Here is a 19,087-nt window from a genome sequence, read left to right as displayed (position 1 = left end):
TCGATTCATCTGCTCGTTACATTGTTTGGTCGACATCAGTAAACAGTCAAAACATGTGACCGTCACGATCTCCTTGAGTCAGATGTGATGTCACCAAATGCGTTTTGTTTGACCAAAAGTCCCAAATTGAAAACTATTTACCGGTACTATAATGTGTAAACAAGGAAACGGACGAATTCTTACATTTGACAATGTCTGTATTTTATCATAATTGCAGATTCGTTTTCTGCTGATTCACTTATCGATGAATAGACAATGCATATTTTCTTCACTGACAAAATAAAACAGAGTCCAAGGAATATTGAACATCTTTAATTAGCAAAGAGGCAGGCTTATAAATAAATACAAGAAGTAATTTCTTCTCCAAAATGTTAGGGCCCATCTTAAAAATGTGTAGCTCTAAGCAGAGTATACAGTGAATCACCAGTATATCCCTCTGTTGCTCTTCATGGCCCAAATGTAGAGAGGGTAAACTAACCGGGTCCAAGTGTGCTTCCGCTTTCATTAGACATGGGAAGTAGGCCTGCCCTCAATTATCACTCCCTGCCTGTAATGAGATTAGTTTGAATCCTGTGAGCGATGATGGGTGCAGAACAACGGAACAAAGTTAAACAGACAACTGTGGCATCTGCAGCAGCCTTGGAGTAGACGAAGAATCCTTTCACTCGTCCTGAATGACCTCTGGTTCTCCTGCGTTTGCATCATTTGACTCCCTGGTTTTTGCGGCGGTCGTCTGATCTCCGTCCTCCTCATAAAGACTGGCCTCCTGCAGACCCCTGCCCAACGTCTCAATGGGCAGGATCAAGGCTGCGATGCCACCCAGTAGACTAAAGCCGCAAAACAACGACAGGGTGCCATACACTGATGTCCTGAGCAACACCTAGAACCAGAAGCCCAAATGTGAGGAGCCAGGTGGAGAAACAGCCTAAAAAGAGTCTGACATCAGAATGTGTGCTGGAACTTCTGCATACCTGCGCCACAAAGGGGCTTATCGCGGCCCCCAACTTGCTCATCATATTTGAAGTCCCTATTGCTAATGCTCTGGTTTCTGTAGGGAACACCTAATGAGAAGAGAGAGCATTTTGTCCAGTTCATATTAGGGCGGTCCTCAACCAAAGAAAATCGACTAACACTCATTGTCAACTAATCCATTAGCTGCTTTAATAGACAGATCTTTAGAATAAAATTTCGCCACAAAGAATCACACAAAAAGTCATTAAGCATGGAAAAAAGATGGATTTCCTAAAGAAATTTGTTGACTAATCAACTAAGAGGGGGCAGCCCCAATTCAAATGATCTAAAAACAAATGTTAACTTGGTAAAAAACATGCCTCTGATGTGTAAACACAAATAACTTGGAATCCTCCAACCACGAAGGCTCTGCCTATAAAGAGGCAGATTGTGACAGCTGTCCTGCATGGACAGAAAGACAAACAGTTAGGATTGAGGTTTTCATATATTGCTGTTCCAATGTGACACAACACAGATACACAAACCTACCTCCCAATACAAGCGTATATGGGCAGAAAGCTCAAAAAAACCATGAAGAAACCCAGGGCCATGCTCTTCTTCCTGCCAATACGGTCAATCACTAGAAGCATAATTAAAATACCTGAAACAAAACATGGAAATCAAACATCTTTTAAATGTGGCAGTCAAGACACAGTGTGAATTGATTACAATTCAACAGATGAAGAAGAAATATGGAGGAACCTCTGCACATGGGCTCAACGCTGTTCTTGGCATCATGAATGTCTTCACCTGAAAGTTTTAATTACATACCCCAGCTCTGAGAAAATGCTAATAAGGAGCCTTTCACCTGGGAATTCAGCTAAGGTTGTCCATAAAATGTATTTGTAGTCGGCTGATGTCAAATATTTGCATTCCAGACTACAGCTTGGTTCAATCTTGGCCCCTTGCGCTGTGAGGAAGGAAGGATAGCTTTGTTTTTGGAGTTTGTTCCAATTTAAGACGCATTATGACAAAAGTTAAAAGCTGGTCCACAGGGTGCTGATACTCACTCTCGCATGGATGTCCAGCTTGGAACAGCTCAGTCGTCAACAGGATTATCCCGTAGTAGACGCTGGAATTTACAAACCTTTGGATAAAAACACAATGCAGCGTTCTAAGCACACGTAGTTGAACACAAAGCATTGAAACACATGGTTGGATGAACCTACTAGAGGACATTGGGGTAAGAAATCCTTTAATATCTGTTGCTCCCACTCTCTGTGCATTGTGCGTGTACACACGCCTTTAATTTCCCATCATATAAAGTGCACACAGCAGACTACACAAGGCAGTCTCAGCACTATCTTCCATGTGCCCTGGGTACCAACCACGACTTGGTAATCCAGCCTTGGTTATATAATCACCTTAGATCAAAATACCAGATTAAGGAAAGTTGACAGAGAGGAGAGAATGTGTTATTTAAGCCAACCATGAAAACCACAGAAGAAGAGTAGTCCTCCAATACCGGGGAGAGAAGAGCGCTTTGATCTGTCCACGGCCAGTCTGTGAAATAAAAATAATTAAAGGCTTATTTATTAATATCAACAATTAAGAAGAAACCATTTTTATTGTCATATACACAAAATTTGACCACTGCATTTGACCCATCCCTGTATATAGGGAGCAGTGGGCTGCCATTGATCGGCGCCCGGGTAGCCGGGGGTTCAGTGTATTGCTCAGGTACACTTCGACACGTGACACGTCCCAGTCGGGGATCAAACCGTTGACCTTCCGGTTCCCAGACGACCCTCTTAACCCAGTGAGCCACGGTCGCCCCCATGGCTCACTGCAATAAGCACTGTATTGGACACTTGTGTCCTTTATCTGAAAGAAATACAAAAACCTTTTTATCTGTAACCTCACCCGTTTATTGGCGATAAGCTTTCCTTGAGGCATGGCCTTGCCATTCTCTTTGGCGATGCGTGCTAAAGTTGCCATGGCCTTCTCCGTTTTTCCGCTCAGCACATTAAAACGAGCACTCTCAGGTAGCCACTGTGCAACACAGAAAAGTTCCGTTGGAGCTTGATTCTCGGCTGGTTTTATTTTATAACCAACATACTTACGAAGAATAAGCAAACAAAGATTGCCATTGGTATGGTAGACAAGCCGAGCTGCCACCTCCAGCCGAGAGTGGGCAGTGTGAACAATGCCAGGAGGACCGAGAACACGATGCCAAGTGCCCAGAAACCCTGATGCACAAAAAAAAAACATCAATCAGGAGGGAATCAATAAGCGGTGGGCTTGATCAGACCGAAGATTCAACACTGGAATACAGTTAAAGTCATGCAGAGATAACAGAACCACCACAGTACCGAAAGCAGCATGAGACAGATGCCTCTCGACTTCTCTGGAAGGAATTCTGTGTACAGTGACAACCTTAAAAGAGACCCAACGTTTATTGCAAATCATTTCGTGGCTATTGAAATGTGCAGGTCTGTTCAGTGCAGGCTTCACGAGCAGAGGAAGCAGCTGAACTTACGTCTGAGGAGCTCCCACGAGGCCGCAGCCTACGAGGCCCCGCAGGAACAAGAGCCAGCCGTACACCGGAGCAAAGACACTCAACAGGCCGTAGAACAGAGCCCAGCACACACAAAGTATCACACCCTGTTCACCACAGAGACAAAGCACAGAAGTTAAACATCAAATCAGGTACAAAAAATACCTAAATCATTAGAAACCCAAATATAACACTTACTACTTTTCTGCCGTAGATGTCAGACACACTCCCCACTACAGGTGAACCGATCCCCATTCCTAGAAACATCACCTGAGGCAATAAAAACAACAAAAGAAGATATTGAGAGAGATTTTAATACATTTCAGAATCAACTTGCTGTAGAATAACACTTTCCGAGAACACAGTAGGGACTTTACCGATGTCATGAGAGCCACCTGATAGCTTGGCAGCCTCCACTCACAGCGCAGGTGGGGGCCCAAGATGCTGACAACCATTATTGCCATGCCATCTGCCATCTGTTCTCAGAGAGGCAGAGAGCTATACATGACATTCAGCATCTGGAGGTCAGAGTGACGACTTTTCTGCGTGTTTTAGGATTCTTACCCATGACAGTCCGATGAGGGCAGACATTTTCCACTGGAACTTTCCAAAGCCGAAGGCCTCAAGCGCATCGTCTACTGTGAAGGTTTCTGTAAAAGGGACAAGACAGTCATTACAATTTCACTCTAAAGAAATGTAAGCATTGCTGAATAATTACAACATAATACATGCGTAATATTTTAAAATATTGATTTAAAAAGAAATAAAAATACTTTTGCTCAGAGATTTGAACTGTCTCTTTAAGAGCAACAGAAGCTGATTAAACATCATCACGTTGAGGTGTTGCAACTAACAGGCCTCCGATCAGCACATTGTGTATAAAAAAAGTACATCTTTGAAGTATTTGTTCTTTTCTTAAGTATTTTTCGTTTAATGCTACGTTGTACTTCTATTCCCCAACAATTTAAATGGAAGATAGTTACTTTTGAAATTGAAATTTAACAAACATTACATTAAAATATGTTTCATTGTTACAGATTAAACTACAAAAAAGTATATCAAACTAATAAAATGATATCTACACTGTGCAACCACAACATTAATGTTGGCTCACATGTCAATGAATCAACAATATGGATCCAAAGACATAAAGATGAACCCTGCCAGAGGCCATTCTTCTGCATAATGAATATGTGTAACTTTTGACACTTCAAGTATATTTTGTTGTCAATACTTTTGTACTTTTCGTAAAACTTTAAATGCATGACATTTTTAGAATGCAGCATCGCTACTTTTACTTTAAATTATCGAAATACTTCTCCCACTACTGATGGCAGGTCAGGTCATCTACACTGGTGCAATGTAGCATTCGTCAGCTTACATGCAAACTGTCTCCCACCTTTTCCCCCACAAACAAAACCAGGCATAGTTTCAGTTTGCAAGAATTACACATTTAAATCGAAAAGCGACCTTGTTTGTTGTGTATTTTTCACACAGACGGATAAGATCAAAATGTGAATAAACTACAACTAATAATTGTTCTACAGACCTTCAGTTTCATGAAATCCAGTTGTGGATGCAGAGTTTACTCCCTCTGAGTTGACTCTTGCTGAGGTTACGGTGCAGATCTCATTTTCTGTGGAGTCTTCATCGTTGTGACCCACAAAGTTCACCTCACTCCTTAATGTCGGCACACCAAAGGGAGAAAAACAGGCATTATTAAGCACAAAAGGTTGAGTTTTTAAGTACAATATGTCAATTTTGATCACAAAATGAATTTGCCTCAGACTGGAATACATAGCTATGTGACACACTGTGAACATAGGATGCACTGAAAAAAAAAATCTTTTAACAGAGTAGATGTCATTTCCTGTATTCTGGTGCCTTTTAACAGGTGGTTTGGTATACTTGTATCTGCCTTTACTAGCATGAGCATTGTAATTTCACCCCAAGGAGGTAGTTGGCCCCAGATCACATATTTAAAGATATTAAAAATAAATAAATAAATAAAAAGCTTTTCAGCACCCGTGACAAATAAGAGGCGTGACACGCAGCTGGAATAATCTCAAAAGTAGTATAGAAGTGATACCTTTCCGCCCCCCTTCGCAGAGTGAGAGCAGGGAGGGGAGGGGTTTTGGTGTGTGTGGGTGTGTGTGTGAGAATTACAGTGTCAACTATTGGGAGGGGTTAGAAAGATGCACTTCGTTTGCGCATACATGAGAGAGTGTGTGTGTGTGTGTGTGTGTGGTGAATTACCTTTGAGTGGTAATTACGGAGGGGATGGGGCGCGGGAGGGGTTTGAAAAGTGCTCTTGTTTGCGCATACATGAGAGGGTTTGCATGGGTGTGTGTGTGTGTGTGTGTGTGTGTGTGTGGCCGCAAGGGGTGTGAATAGGAGGGCGTAGAGGAGTGTGTGAGGCTATATCCACACTAGTCCAGTTTTCCTACGTTTACACTGAGCAGCCACACCGGAGTTTTGGAGCAGCCTTAACGGAGGAACCTGAAAACTCCGCCGAGGTTGGAGGTATTTGAGAACTCCGGGGTTTTGGTTCAGTGTAGACGTCGGATACGGATGTCTGTTAGAAAAAATGAGCCCACACCCGTGCTCGCTACTGGATTGGTTATTACCAGCCATGACGTCTCCGTCCCTGATTCGTCACACTCACTATCACGTGACCCGGAAGAAAACAAAACAGCCGGGCGACCAGCAGCGATTAATTTCAACATGGATAATGTCAAGCCTTGCTTGCTTTGTTGTCTGTAGTAGCAGCTATTGTGGAGTTAAATTCGTCATTTTACAATGCTGCTAATGCCTACATGCGGAGGAGGCGAGCTGTTCTTCGAGCGATGAGCGAGCTGCTTGACCATCGGCGATCAGCGCCCACGGAGCGGCTGTCTGAAGCTACAGTTAGCAATAAATGCCATTCAGAGCTACAGCTACAAACAGAGGAAACGAGTGAGAGACGAGTGATCGACGCTGATTCGTTTTACTTTTTCCGTTTGGTAGCCTTGAGAGACCTTAGTCTGCAAGTAGTTCTTTATGAAAATATGTACGAACATATATTATATTCGCTAATGCTAATCACGGTTAGCATTTCCCCATTGGCAGTATTGTTAAAATTAGCTTAGAAGCTAGCGAGTCGGACCTGTTGCATGATGCTGTGCCCTAAAAGATGGAGCAAATGCCCTAAAGAATTGATAGAGGGCAAAGATGATGTCCCTGTTTTTTCTGCTGGGTGACCCAGCTTATCCTTGATGCCGTATCTCATGAAGGAACACCCCCAATGGAGCTAACGTTACATTCATCAGCCCCCACGACAACAACACATGGAAGCGAGTGATCGACGTGTGTTGACCACATTTATGGACCATAATCGAGTAAACGTTTCCGTGTAAGTGTTGATTTTAAAGTAAAGTTGATATGAGAGAGAGAGAGAGAGAGAGAGACCTGTAGCGCTGTAACTACGTCTGAAAAATAAAACTTCTAAAACTTTCCACGAACTGTGTCTGTTTGAGTTTATAGAGGAAGATCTTAAGTATCAAATACAACCTTTCATTATTAAAGACTACTTAATTACTCTGTCATATTTTTTTTAACTAAGCAAGCAATCCACTTCCTGTTTACACCATCACATGCCCAGTGTACGTTAATGGTCACGTGCTGTCCGCCTTCGAAGGCTGCCATGTGGATGGTCCAATAATGCTGAAAACTCCTGTGTGGACGGAGATCGGTTCTATTTGAGAACTCTGCATCCAACGAGACACAGCCTAGTGTGGATATGGCCTGAGACTGAAACTTATTTTGGCATACTGATCAGGGGTATTCAACTAACATTCCAAAAAGGGTCAGATTGAGAAAATCTCCCTAGGCAAAAGTCTGAAACATTTCAAAAATATCTAACTCACGCTATTTATCTTTTTCATTTTGGCTTTACTATAGCTGCACCACAGGTGGGCTGTACAGTGGAGTACCGTAGGCTCTGAAGAGAGCTGTTTTAACATCATCTGTACACATATGACATTTACATGCCAGCATATTAGCTTGAGCATACAATTTGCAATATATTCAAGAAACCCAGTAACGCCTCTGTGTACTCAACAACTGTCAAAGCAAATAAAGAAAGCACACATCAATTATATTTCAACAATTATTATTCTCACTCTTCAGGTTTATTTACTGTGTCTTCATTTCAGATATGAGTGGACATTTGTTCAAAAGAGTTGTGCTTTGCCTCGTAGTGCGATTCATTTGCCTCTTTTATCAATCGTTACGGTTTCTGAAACATACTGGTTTTAACTGCCTGTGGTAAGAATTAACATAAGAGTCTGTTCATTCATGCTTATAAATTATATTCTGTCTGAACACTTTTCTCTTTTTGGAGAACGTGATGTGAGATAACTTCTCAGATGAGCGCAATTTCCCGGCTCTTCTTTCTATTTCCTCGTTTCTCCCCCGTGTGTCACGATGTAATTACCACTCAAAGGTGCGGAGTAATTCACCACACACACACACACACACACGCACACACACACGCACACACACGCGCAGCAAGTGTAGGCTTTCAGATCATTCTGCAAATTCGAGAAAAAAAAAGAAATAATTAATTCATAAAAGATGCGCACGCATTTTTACGACACTTCACGTGCACGCGCAATATGGTGCACTTACATGCACGCGGAAAGGTATCACTTCTATACTACTCTCAAACCATGGCAGGACTCTACGAATGCAGCTGTTCCTTTTGTATTCATAAATTATACTTATTTAAGATGATCAGACGTGTGATCAAACTTTCTACCGTTCACAGTTCATGTAGCGCCTCGTAAGCTGCTGTTCTAACTGCATTCCTTAAATGACATTCACCTTGATATTGTGTTTTTATCTTGAATAGGCTTCATCCAATTCAACTGTTATCGTGACATGATGTTTACAAGTGCAAACAGCTGCGGATGTCAAATTATTAAATAACAATGTTCTCTTACATTAACTTGCTGTATTTCATGTTGAGATATATATATATATATATATATATATATGTTGTCTTGAACACAGTTATACTGCTCTAAAAGAGATCATAAAATACAAAAGTGAAGGATCTCATTTTTTTTAATGCCTGTTACCTCAACTCCTCTCTCCTGGCATCTCCCGTCGGGGCTCAGAAGCGAGGATAGGAGACGAGGAAAGGAATCGAGGATGAACAAACTGGAAAATGAGAAAGGGAACCCTGTGTTTTGGCTACTTCTTGCATGCAGTCTATTATTTAACGTCACACCGCTATGAACTGTGGGTCATTTCCTCCGGAAAAGTCTGCAGAAACGCGGACTTTCGGGAACTGTGCATACAGCATCAGGCACTTTGCGATTTGACAGCTGGAAAGCTCTAAACTCTCACGGACATTTTGGAAACGCAACTCAAATGAGTCCATTGAATGTTACTAGGGGTGTAACGATACGCGTATTCGTATTGAACCGTTCGGTACGAGGCTCACGGTGCAGTACGCATGACGAACCGAATACGTTTGAATAAAAAAACCTTTATTTAACCAGGTAGTCCCATTGAGATTAAAAATCTCTTTTGCAAGATGTAAGTAACAATCCAAGATGTAAGCAAGATGTAAGTAACAATACTACATAACATTAAGGAGCAGTTTTTGTTTTTTATGCTTATGTGTTGCTAAGAACACACCCCAGAAGATGAGTCACTCAGGTATAGTTCCATCATTGTTCAAAGTCAAAGAATAACTTTATGATGTTAGTTGTAATGAATAAATATATTTTTAAATCAAGTACATTTCTCTGGCATTTATAGTTTTCTACTGTACCGAAACGTACCGAACCGTGAATTGTGTGAACCGTTACACCCCTAAATGTTACGATACGTTATTGTTAACTTATTTAAAACACTGCTTTGTCTCTTTATGACCGATTCGCCAGAACCCGTGCTATTTTTTAATAAGTCTCCACCCGCAACACTCTGGTCTGTCCAGACAGCTGCCAGACAGGTTCTTGACTCAGACTACATTACCGTGTACCATACATAAACATATGAGGAAATACAAAAGTAAAAGCATGTGGTGGTTTTACCTCCATTCGGGATTTCGCCACCTTCTGTAAATAATGTTGCTTTTTCTGCGCCATCTGTCCATTTCAGTTAAATGTTGGCGAGCTGAGACGTTCACCTCACAACACGCTTTGTGTTCATTAAATATCAGGTGCGGTCTCAGGTGTCAACAACCAATCAGAGAGCAATACCTCAGGGGAATAATCCTTATCCTTATCCTTAAAGGAAAGAGGTTAACACACGAGTGTCGCAGCCGTACTTATTGAAACATTCTCTTTAGAGGGCTAGATCAATGAAAAAACGATATGGATGATGAGATAGAAAATGATCACTTTGTATTTTTCAGCTTCATCACTTGGTGATAATTTGGTAAAAAATAACACAAAAATCAAGAAACAAACTATGAAGCCAGTTTTTAAATATTCTTTTATTTTATTTGATTGCTGCCAGTAATGCAATTACAAGCACAAATCCAACCAGTATCAATCAAACTGCAATAATCTTCCCTCGTCCCCTTAATAAACCTTCTGTTCTTATCCTGTGGGATTTACAATAAGTACAACAGTGAGCTAAATTGAAATCTGGGTTTAGAGTTGAATTTCTCAAAATAATTGTTCCTTATTTCATTGATTCTTTATTTTTTTCTTTGAAACATTTCAGAAGGCTGATTAACTGTTATACCTTCTAGCCGACAGCAGGTTGTGCTCTCATCTTTCTGGTGTTGGTCAAATAGCCGCAATGCTCTCTCTGTAAAGGCTGCTGTTGACAGAGGTTGCACTTCTTGTGTTCATAGCTGTGTGTATGTTGGTTCATATTCTCTCTCTCACACACACACACACACACACACACACACACACACACACACACACACACACACACCCTATTGTATCTTTTCACAGAAGCCTTATGAGAGAGAGAGATTTATACAATACAATGATCTAAACGTACTCCATTATAAGAGGTCATGAATTCAACATCCTATAAATACAACAATAAAAGACGTGTTATCAGTTCATTTGTATGTATAGTACAGTATTGTTTTGTTACTTTTTTTTCTCTCTCTAGCATTATTTTAAATCAAACTATGTGAGAGGTTTAGAAGGGAAATCAACTCACAGACAACATGACAAGGAGCACTAAGCCACTGGTTTAATCTTTAACAAGTGACATAGATGTGTATTATACCTTTATCTTACACATATATATATATTGTTTATGTTTCTGAAAATAGCTGTCAGATAAAAGTAGTGAAGTAGAAAGCACAATATTTCCACTTTAAATGTGATGGAAGTAAAAAGCAAGTTGAAAAAGGTTAGTACTTGAGTAAATGTACAGTGTGATGTGCTGGTAAACATACAACAAAAACAAACAATATTGAGTATTGACCAATTACCAGACGTCTTGTCCGTGCAGGCTGCTGGAAGTTTTCCGTCCTCTGCACCCATTCAAGCGAATAAGGCCAACCTGAACATAAAAGCTGTCGAAAAGTAGGACACCGTGAGGACATGCTGAGGCTGCTGCATTATGGGACGGTCATAAATACAGGTAGAATACACAATACATCAGCTGCTCGGCCGGACTCGCGCAGAACGACTCAGAACCTCAGCAGAGCTCTTCAGAATTGCACAGAGAATTAAGACATGGATTCAAAGGTAAGACACAAGATCTGCTGTACATGCTTAAAGCCTTTGACATGTGAATGACCTATCCTGCTGCCAGATACTCAATCTGTTAACATTCCGTTTGCATGCACACATTACGAAAACAGCGGGTTTTGTGATGCTGTACATTAGTTATTGTGTGATTTGTTCAGCGAATGCTCCACTTCTGAACCAGGCAGCCCCACAGCTCGGTTTAGCCTTCAGAGTCTTGCCCTGTCGACAGTGAGCTGTTTGCTCACATAAATAAAGGATAAGTTGAAAGTTTAGTTGGTTGGGACTAATCGGACGTGTGAATATTTATTTGGACAAGTGGTGGATCAAGGACCCTTTGTGATCCAACTTGTCCGTCACTCTTTAGAAGCACGATTGCAATAGACGTATTATTTGGCTCTTATTTCTGTCAGATGTTGAGATGTGTTCTTGTGTTTGAGTCAATACCAAACAGTGTGTGAGTTGAAGACTTTTTGGAATGGTACACTTTGAACCCTCAGTGCAGGATTGAGGCTACGCATGAAATGAAAGGGGATACTCTACGAACCATTGGTTTGCGTTATCATCAGGGCTGGGTATATCTAACCTCAAACGTTTCTGAAGTTTTTAGTCTTCTGACTTATATACACATCAAAAAACATATCTACAAATAGAATATTATTTTATTCAACGTGTACTGTATTTTATCACATTGTACTGCACTGTATTTAGGCACAGTCATATCATGGAGTTAATACAGAAATCACCAGTAATGCATTTCAGAACTTTGAGCCAAATTTGTTCAATGAAAAAGTGTGTTTATGGCATTGAAAAGTGCTTTTTTGTATCAGTACCACAGCTCACATATCAAATTGTCACGGATATTAAAAAAAACTTTAAAAAGTAAGTAAAGTGCATCCCTTAATATCAGACCCATTTAGCGTTGTTTTGATTTAGTCTTCAGTCTTAAAACACAATGAAAATAGTAGGTATCCAATACAGCAAAACTGTCGGTTAGACATATTTTCTGTTCTTCATAGATGGAGGGCAAACCTACAACGTAAATGATATCTTTTCAAGCAGAAGTTGCCACTGCATTCATATTTTAACCATACAGTGGATTAAATCAACATGTGCCAAACACATAGGATTGGATTGTTGAGGTAGGAGGTGTTGCCATCAAATGATACTGGGTTTTCCATGAGTACTGTAAATCAATAAGACGTGGCCACCACAGCTCATCATTGAGTAGATCCTTGAAACCTCTCAGTATTTGCATAATTTATTACATTATGCTGATGACCATTTTTTCCAGCATGCTCTCTTATGTCACCATGTATTTAGCCAATCTAAGTAACGTAAGATGCCTTTGTTGATGCCTACAGGAAGCACAATGTTAAATTTTAAACAGACGGAATGAGAGGGCAATGTTACGCTGCCTGCAGGCCTGTCACAGCTGACCCACAAGACAAGAGATGAGATGGAAGCACCGCGGTGCAATGTTGTATCATAGTGATATCAATACAAATAAATAAAAAATAGCATTAAATGTACAATGGTTCATCTTCATCTGTTTCGTCTCCCCACATTTCCTGTTGGCACTCCATAATATAAAGGCAGACATCTTAATTATTATTATTGTGGTTGTGTATGTACATTATGATACATAAAATCAGTTCAGTTCCATGTTACAGATTAATCATTTGAAGCCATATTTTATTTCTTGAATTGAGGTTTAATTTAAAAGCTTTCATTGAAAACAGAATGCATAACAGTAGCACATTACAGTAGTTCTGAAACAATCTGTGATTTTGACAGGTGGTGTCACCATATGTACAGTAGCTTGATCTAGTTATTGCTCTAATGAGCAGCTAGGAATTAGTTTGAAATGCATCTGTCTAATCAAAGATCAGTAATCGAATACCTGTGCTGTAATTTTGTGTGGAGGAGGGTGAGGACGGGTCTCTGGGAGGATAGAGTTACTACAGCCTTGTATTACATACCTGCACACACACACACACACACACACATACACACACGCGGAAACACACGCACACACACGCTTCCTGAAACACATAGAGTAGCTGTTCAACACTCAGGTGAAGCGCTGAATGAATGGTTTCTGCCTGGGCTCCATGAATGTTTAACCAGCCCAGTGCTTCCAGAGCCAGGTAGCTGATTACTGCCCCATTACCGACATTGCAGGAACGTCAGCTAGGTAGGAAGCAGCAGTGCCACACTCCTCCTCCTCCTCCTCCTCCTCCTCCTCCTCCTCCTCCTCCTCCTCCTCTTCTTCTGCAGCCGCTCTGTCCCAGGCTGTGATAACGGGCCTGCTACGAGCCAGTATTTGAATCAGGGGCCGATGCAAACCTGAGCAGCAGAGGAGACGGTAGATTACTGGTGAAATACCTGTGCTGACTTAAAGAGGCTCCACTATGGGAGAACTCATCGGCTATTAAAGCAGCCATCACAGGCTGTGTTTCTCCGGGTTGTACACCTGGAGGATTGAAGTTCAAAGTTACTTGGATTTCTCAGGTTCATCACACAAGACCGATTCAACCATGACGCACATGGTTTTGGAAGTAAAGGAGGTAATTGCATGAACATAGCTTGTGTGTCTTGGCTGCAATTGTGTATATTGTTTTAAGTGATTGTAGCATCTCAGGTGCATATTTTCTTAATTGTGGAAAAAAAGAAAATACAGGTAAAAACTCCAGATGTTCTCATGCTGGTTGACTAATTCTGTGGGCGTGCCACAGTAAGTAATATGCTCAAATTCAAATGAAGTAATGACTTTAAAGCTGAACTTATACATTTTTTTCACAAACTCAATTAATCAAACAACTATCTGAAATGTGAAAGGGTTTGCTCGTTGTGACGAATCCACTGAGAATTATCAACCGACTCTGCAGTTAAGCTCGACAGAGCGTTTTAGTGTCTTTCAGCCCATTGGTTTTGTTTTGACGTTTCGGTTCACTCTGCTGCAGAAGCAGTTTTTAATGAAAAACATCTGCACGTTACCTGCTCAGCACTAAATAACGGACAGACAAAGTTCGTGACTTGCTTGTAGTGGAGCATTTATCAAATGAAGAGACAGTCATTTCTTTTCACAGTTGGTGGAGACTAAAATCAGAACTAAAAATAATGAATATTGGACGTCAGGTGACATGAAACAGGACTCCATAATGAACGCCAATGTTTCCCTATATTTGCTGGATGAGGAAATAGAGCACAGTTTGCAAATTCATAACGCCGACGTTCTAAAGTGATAATATGTGAATGTTGACAAAGTGGCCGAAAAAAGCAATGAATGCTGCTTTAAATAAACTACATTGAACTATATGATACTGTCCAGGAGGGAAAAATGTTTCACCAATTCTGCGATGCAAAAATAGCCAAACAGGGTAATCGGTTCACAGCATAGTTACTGTGTGCTTGTGTGAAACAGTAGCAACAGAGGAGGTACTGGACCGGTGTGATGGAGGCCTGTGACGGTCAGGTTTCTCTAGACACCTGGAGCCCCCTAAACGTGTGTTGCCCTGGGTGATGTGTGGTGTCAGTCAATGGCCCACGAGGAGCGCCATCTCTTTCAGGAGCCGAACTGCCACTTTGTGGCTGCGTAACAGGATCCTGCACCATACTGGATAGACAGGGACAATGGAGCGCCCTCTCAGGTGATGGTCTCCGGGTCAGATAGACTTTCCTGTTCCGCTGAAGCCTGACAACAAAATTTGATGTTTATCGTAGTTCTTCACGTTGGATTTTTGTGTGCGTTACCTTATACACGTGACTGTGTTTTCTTCATCTTCTCTGTTCATAGCTTAAAGTCTTGAGCACCGTCCATTTTACATCAGGCGTCAATGTTGCAAAATAATCCACATCGCATCTTGTTGCTCTTTTCCTCAGCAAAACTGTCAATCCTCTTACAGCATAGTGTTGTTTGACGATCTGCCGTTTGTTCGGCAGATGTAATGTATCCTCTAAATGTCAGAAAAATCTCTGCCCTGCACTTTGAGCCCGGCCAACAGTTGGCATGTCAGAAGGTTTTTTTCAGGTGTTATTTACAGACACATGATGAAATGTTTTGGGAGAGAGCATCTCTGTGATACAATTAGAAAAACACATTTGGTACCTAGTTTTATTGTTACTGCTGTTATTCTTTAGGTTAATACCTTAAGCCAGTATCAAACAGTACGTTAGGTATTCTCATATTCTAGTACTGCTGCCAGTTGTTGGACTTCTCTCTTTTGTTGTGTCAATTAAAAAACAGGCAAATCCGTATTGTGTTCCGGCCAATGAGAGTGACTTATGTGCTGAATTTACAGCTTTAAGTTGCATCAATTGCTATGTAAAATATACAATTCATATTTAATGTTCCTAAATGGAGTGGCAACATTCACATGGAAAAAATGCATTACATTCCTAAAAATGAAAGTAGCTTTCCTGTAAAATGATTTTGTGAGAAATACATTCTTCTCGTCATGAAGCTTTTAATTTGATGAGCAAGATCAAGAAGTTCACGTTCACGCAAGTATGTTGTATGAGGTAGAGTAACAGCTGCAGTAACTTATTTATCTACAAGCACACACACACACACACAAATATTTCGAATGAGATTTGCTTCCTGTGTCGTGAACTCATTTGATTATTGATGGTTTCCTGTTGAGGGACTGTCATACTGTCCTTTCCCTCAATAAAACCAGATGTTCAGTTCACAATAGGTACAGACGCACACACATACATACACATCAGGGACCTTCAGGGTAAGTAGCTTTTTGAACGTTTTCCTGCAAAACGCTGTTGAACATTTTAATCACATTTGGGGTTTTTCAGGATGTGGTTTATTGTGACATTTTGAATTTCTGCTGGGTCAGTAGAGCATCAGCTTGTGGAGAATGATCTCTGAGTGTCAGTTACTCCGGTGACAGGTCAACTTGGCAGTGATGAGAGCCAAACTACTGAGGCGTAATACTGGGTGGCTCTTTCATGGCACCGTAATTAAAGTGCATTGCCTTTGGCAGATTATTTTACCTGGCACTTCTTCAGCTGAGCATCTTTAAGTGGCAGATCATTTCCTGTGTTCATACATATTAAAATGACTGTAATTACTTCTAGATTCCATTTGATTACGTTTTTATTTGTGTCAGTTATTGTTTAATCCTATATTAAACATGTGGACTATATTAAGCTTCCGGTGTTGGTATTACGTGTTTGTTCTGTTCTTGTCCTGAACAAAACTGATGGCTTGTTAGAGAGCAAGGAAGCAGATTAGATAGTGGTGGCTGAATTTAGATCTGTCCCGCGCATGAAGGATGCAGCCAAGGCCACGAACGGCTCTGACTGGAAGTCACAGATATAGGGACAAACAGACAGGACATGAGACACCCACTGGGAAACATACATCCTAGATCATCCATGATTGGGCATGCGTTCTTGAGTGGTGACAACCTCAACAAAAACAGATAACTTTTGGGGAAAACAGGACACAAAGGAAAAGGTTGGGACATATAGGACTGGTCTTGACTAAAGGAATGACAACGGGGTCAAAATAGCATCATATCTGTAGCGTTTGTTTAAAAGAGCAAGACATTGTCTCATCAAGGTCTAAAGTGCAAAATACAGTTTTGACATTTCACTTTGTTGTGTTGCAATACCTTGTTTCCTTGTCACGGATGTGTTCCTGCTCGGGTGCAGAGCCTGGAGGTGCGCTGTAACCAGATGCTGAGGAACATGGAGGCCTCCCTGACAGCCCGGGATCGCGTGGGCATCCAGGATTTTGTTCTGCTGGACGCCTACACGAGTGAGAGTGCCTTCCTGGACAACCTGAGGAAACGCTTCCATGAGAATCTCATTTACGTGAGTGTAATGTCGGATCACCCGACTCGTTCTGTTACTCTAATTAAACTTCACGCCCTCGACCTTCAACCCAACAACGTCCTAATGCTGATGTTGCTGAATAAGGCACCTGGTGTTGCTGAAGCAGCAGCTCCTGTTCTCTCCATTTGCACAGTGATCAATCTAAGGGTCACCGGTGTCCATGAGGTCATGACAAGTGATTAACCAAACTTATTGCTTTTCATAAGAGGAACAAAATTACTTATCAGCCCAGTGCTGAATGCACAGCACACTGCTGGAAGCTTTCCCTTAATGTCATGTAATGTTTGAGGAAAAACAATGTCCTGTATTATCAAATGTGCACGAGTTGCAGAACATGACTTCCTCTCCTCGTCTTTCTCTGCAGACCTACATTGGAACTCTCTTGGTGTCGGTCAACCCATATAAAGACTTAGATATCTACAGCAAGAAGCAAATGGATACCTACATGGGTGTGAACTTCTTTGAGCTGCCACCTCATATGTAAGATTTCATAAATGTTGTATTCATTCATGTTGTGTATTGGCATACAGTGGGGGGGATGGATTGTCATGGAATTTTGTACAGAAATGTATGTTTCCCAGAGGACGAATCCTGACTTTTCATCGAGCGCTATCATCAGATCAAAATGATGATTTCACCAAAGCAAAACTAAAGACATTCCTATTCTCATCAGCCTCAGATGTACTTTGTGTTTCGTGCTAATTAGCAAACTAAGATGTGAAAAATGATAAACATTTTACTTGCTGACATTTGCATTCAGCTAAAAGTACAGCTGTATCCAAGTACAACTTTCAATTACATGAAAGATAGTCACATTAGAAGGAAAAAAGAAAGGATGTCAATGTGACACAAGAGTTCATGAATTATAAATGCAAGGCGTCATGGTGCCCAAGCAGTTTAGGTGCCAACCCACGAACCACAACGACGCGGACCTTTGTTGCAGGTCATGCGCAATCTCTCTCTCGCTTCATTTCCTTTCACCTTTCCACTGTCAGCTAGCGAGCCAATAAAGGCATCACAACGACATAGAGTTACGTTTTCGGCCTCTTGCAAAGGAAGAGAGAAATGTAGTTTATAACTTAAACAGGAGTGTTAAAAGCTACATTGTGTTCAGCAATAAAAAAAAAAGCACTCTTTGCCGAGTCTGACTTCGGGGCTGACTTTGACCTATTACTGTACTTTCAGTTATGCACTGGCAGACAACGTCTTCCGCACCATGCTGTCCGAGTTCAACAACCACTTCATCCTGATCTCAGGGGAGAGTGGGGCCGGCAAGACCGAGGCCTCCAAGAAAATCCTGCAATTCTACGCTGTCAGTTGTCCAAGTACCAAACTCCTGAACAACATCCGCGACAGGCTGCTTCTCTCCAACCCAGTGCTTGAGGTCAGTGACATGGATATGTGTACCATGGCTTATAACATGATTTTAAAGGCATTTCATGGCGTTTTGTTTTACACCATCAAGGCTTTCGGAAACGCCAAAACCCTGAAGAATGACAACTCGAGCCGCTTTGGGAAATACATGGACATTCAGTTCGACCACCAGGTGGACTTAAATATATTCATTACATTACAGTGTAAAATACAATGTCAGGATAATACAACACAGCAATGTAATGACCTCAAGGTTCACACCAAGGACTTAAGTTAAGGGTTAAGACGTACCTTTCGCACTCAGGGGGGTGCCGTTGGTGGTCACATCCTGAGTTACCTGCTGGAGAAGTCCCGTGTGGTCCACCAGAACCACGGGGAGAGAAACTTCCACATCTTCTATCAGCTGGTGGAGGGAGGAGAGGAAGATCTGCTCCGCTGGCTCGGCCTGGAGAGAAACTGCCAGAACTACAATTACCTGGTGCAGGTCAGTGGGAAAAAACAAAACGAAACGATCTTCTTATATCTGGTGCGACAAAAACTTCTCCACTCAGACATTTGTATACTGTGTCTCTCCTCCAGGGTGATTGTGCCAAAGTCAGCTCTATCAATGATAAAAGTGACTGGAGGACGGTGCGGA

General features: G+C 41.4%; 2 protein-coding genes across 3 annotated transcripts in view; one reads left to right on the top strand and one right to left on the bottom strand.

Moving 5' to 3' along the window:
- Nucleotides 1-399: 399 nt before the first annotated feature.
- svopb (SV2 related protein b) lies at nucleotides 400-9,692 on the bottom strand. Of its 2 annotated transcripts, XM_079289057.1 has the most exons (16): nucleotides 9,592-9,692; nucleotides 5,058-5,188; nucleotides 4,073-4,158; nucleotides 3,886-3,984; nucleotides 3,707-3,778; nucleotides 3,491-3,615; nucleotides 3,324-3,387; nucleotides 3,075-3,200; nucleotides 2,875-3,003; nucleotides 2,441-2,514; nucleotides 2,022-2,098; nucleotides 1,820-1,921; nucleotides 1,501-1,612; nucleotides 1,332-1,413; nucleotides 972-1,061; nucleotides 400-880 (listed from the first exon to the last, which is right to left on the bottom strand). In XM_079289057.1, the coding sequence occupies exons 1-16, from the start codon at nucleotides 9,651-9,653 to the stop codon at nucleotides 662-664; spliced, it is 1,650 nt and encodes a 549-aa protein (XP_079145183.1). In that variant the 5' UTR covers nucleotides 9,654-9,692; the 3' UTR covers nucleotides 400-661. The 2 variants fall into 2 exon arrangements, with proteins under 2 accessions (XP_079145183.1, XP_079145184.1); XM_079289058.1 differs by lacking the exon at nucleotides 1,820-1,921.
- Nucleotides 9,693-13,760: 4,068 nt separating this feature from the next.
- The window catches only part of myo1hb (myosin IHb), a gene marked incomplete at both ends in the record, with an annotated part of 10,336 nt that continues 5,009 nt past the window's right edge, over nucleotides 13,761-19,087 (top strand). The window contains 7 exons of the mRNA XM_079289390.1: nucleotides 13,761-13,790; nucleotides 16,894-17,055; nucleotides 17,441-17,556; nucleotides 18,262-18,460; nucleotides 18,542-18,622; nucleotides 18,755-18,934; nucleotides 19,030-19,080. Of these exons, the coding sequence (XP_079145516.1) occupies nucleotides 13,761-13,790; nucleotides 16,894-17,055; nucleotides 17,441-17,556; nucleotides 18,262-18,460; nucleotides 18,542-18,622; nucleotides 18,755-18,934; nucleotides 19,030-19,080 (819 nt within the window). The remainder of the gene's footprint in view (nucleotides 13,791-16,893; nucleotides 17,056-17,440; nucleotides 17,557-18,261; nucleotides 18,461-18,541; nucleotides 18,623-18,754; nucleotides 18,935-19,029; nucleotides 19,081-19,087) is intronic.

The sequence above is a fragment of the Melanostigma gelatinosum genome (assembly GCF_949748355.1).
Source record: "Melanostigma gelatinosum genome assembly, chromosome: 18".
NCBI lineage: Eukaryota > Metazoa > Chordata > Actinopteri > Perciformes > Zoarcidae > Melanostigma > Melanostigma gelatinosum.
Note: the sequence above shows the minus strand (reverse complement) of the source record. Positions and strands in the feature narration are given on the sequence as shown.

Coding starts and splice junctions, on each gene's coding strand:
- svopb (XM_079289057.1), bottom strand. CDS start 9,653: ATGGACAGATGGCGCAGAAAAAGCAACATTATTTACAGAAGGTGGCGA. Junction 3,985..4,072: donor CCCTCATCGGACTGTCATGG/GTAAGAATCCTA, acceptor CTCTGAGAACAG/ATGGCAGATGGCATGGCAAT. Junction 2,515..2,874: donor AGCTTATCGCCAATAAACGG/GTGAGGTTACAG, acceptor TTTATTTCACAG/ACTGGCCGTGGACAGATCAA.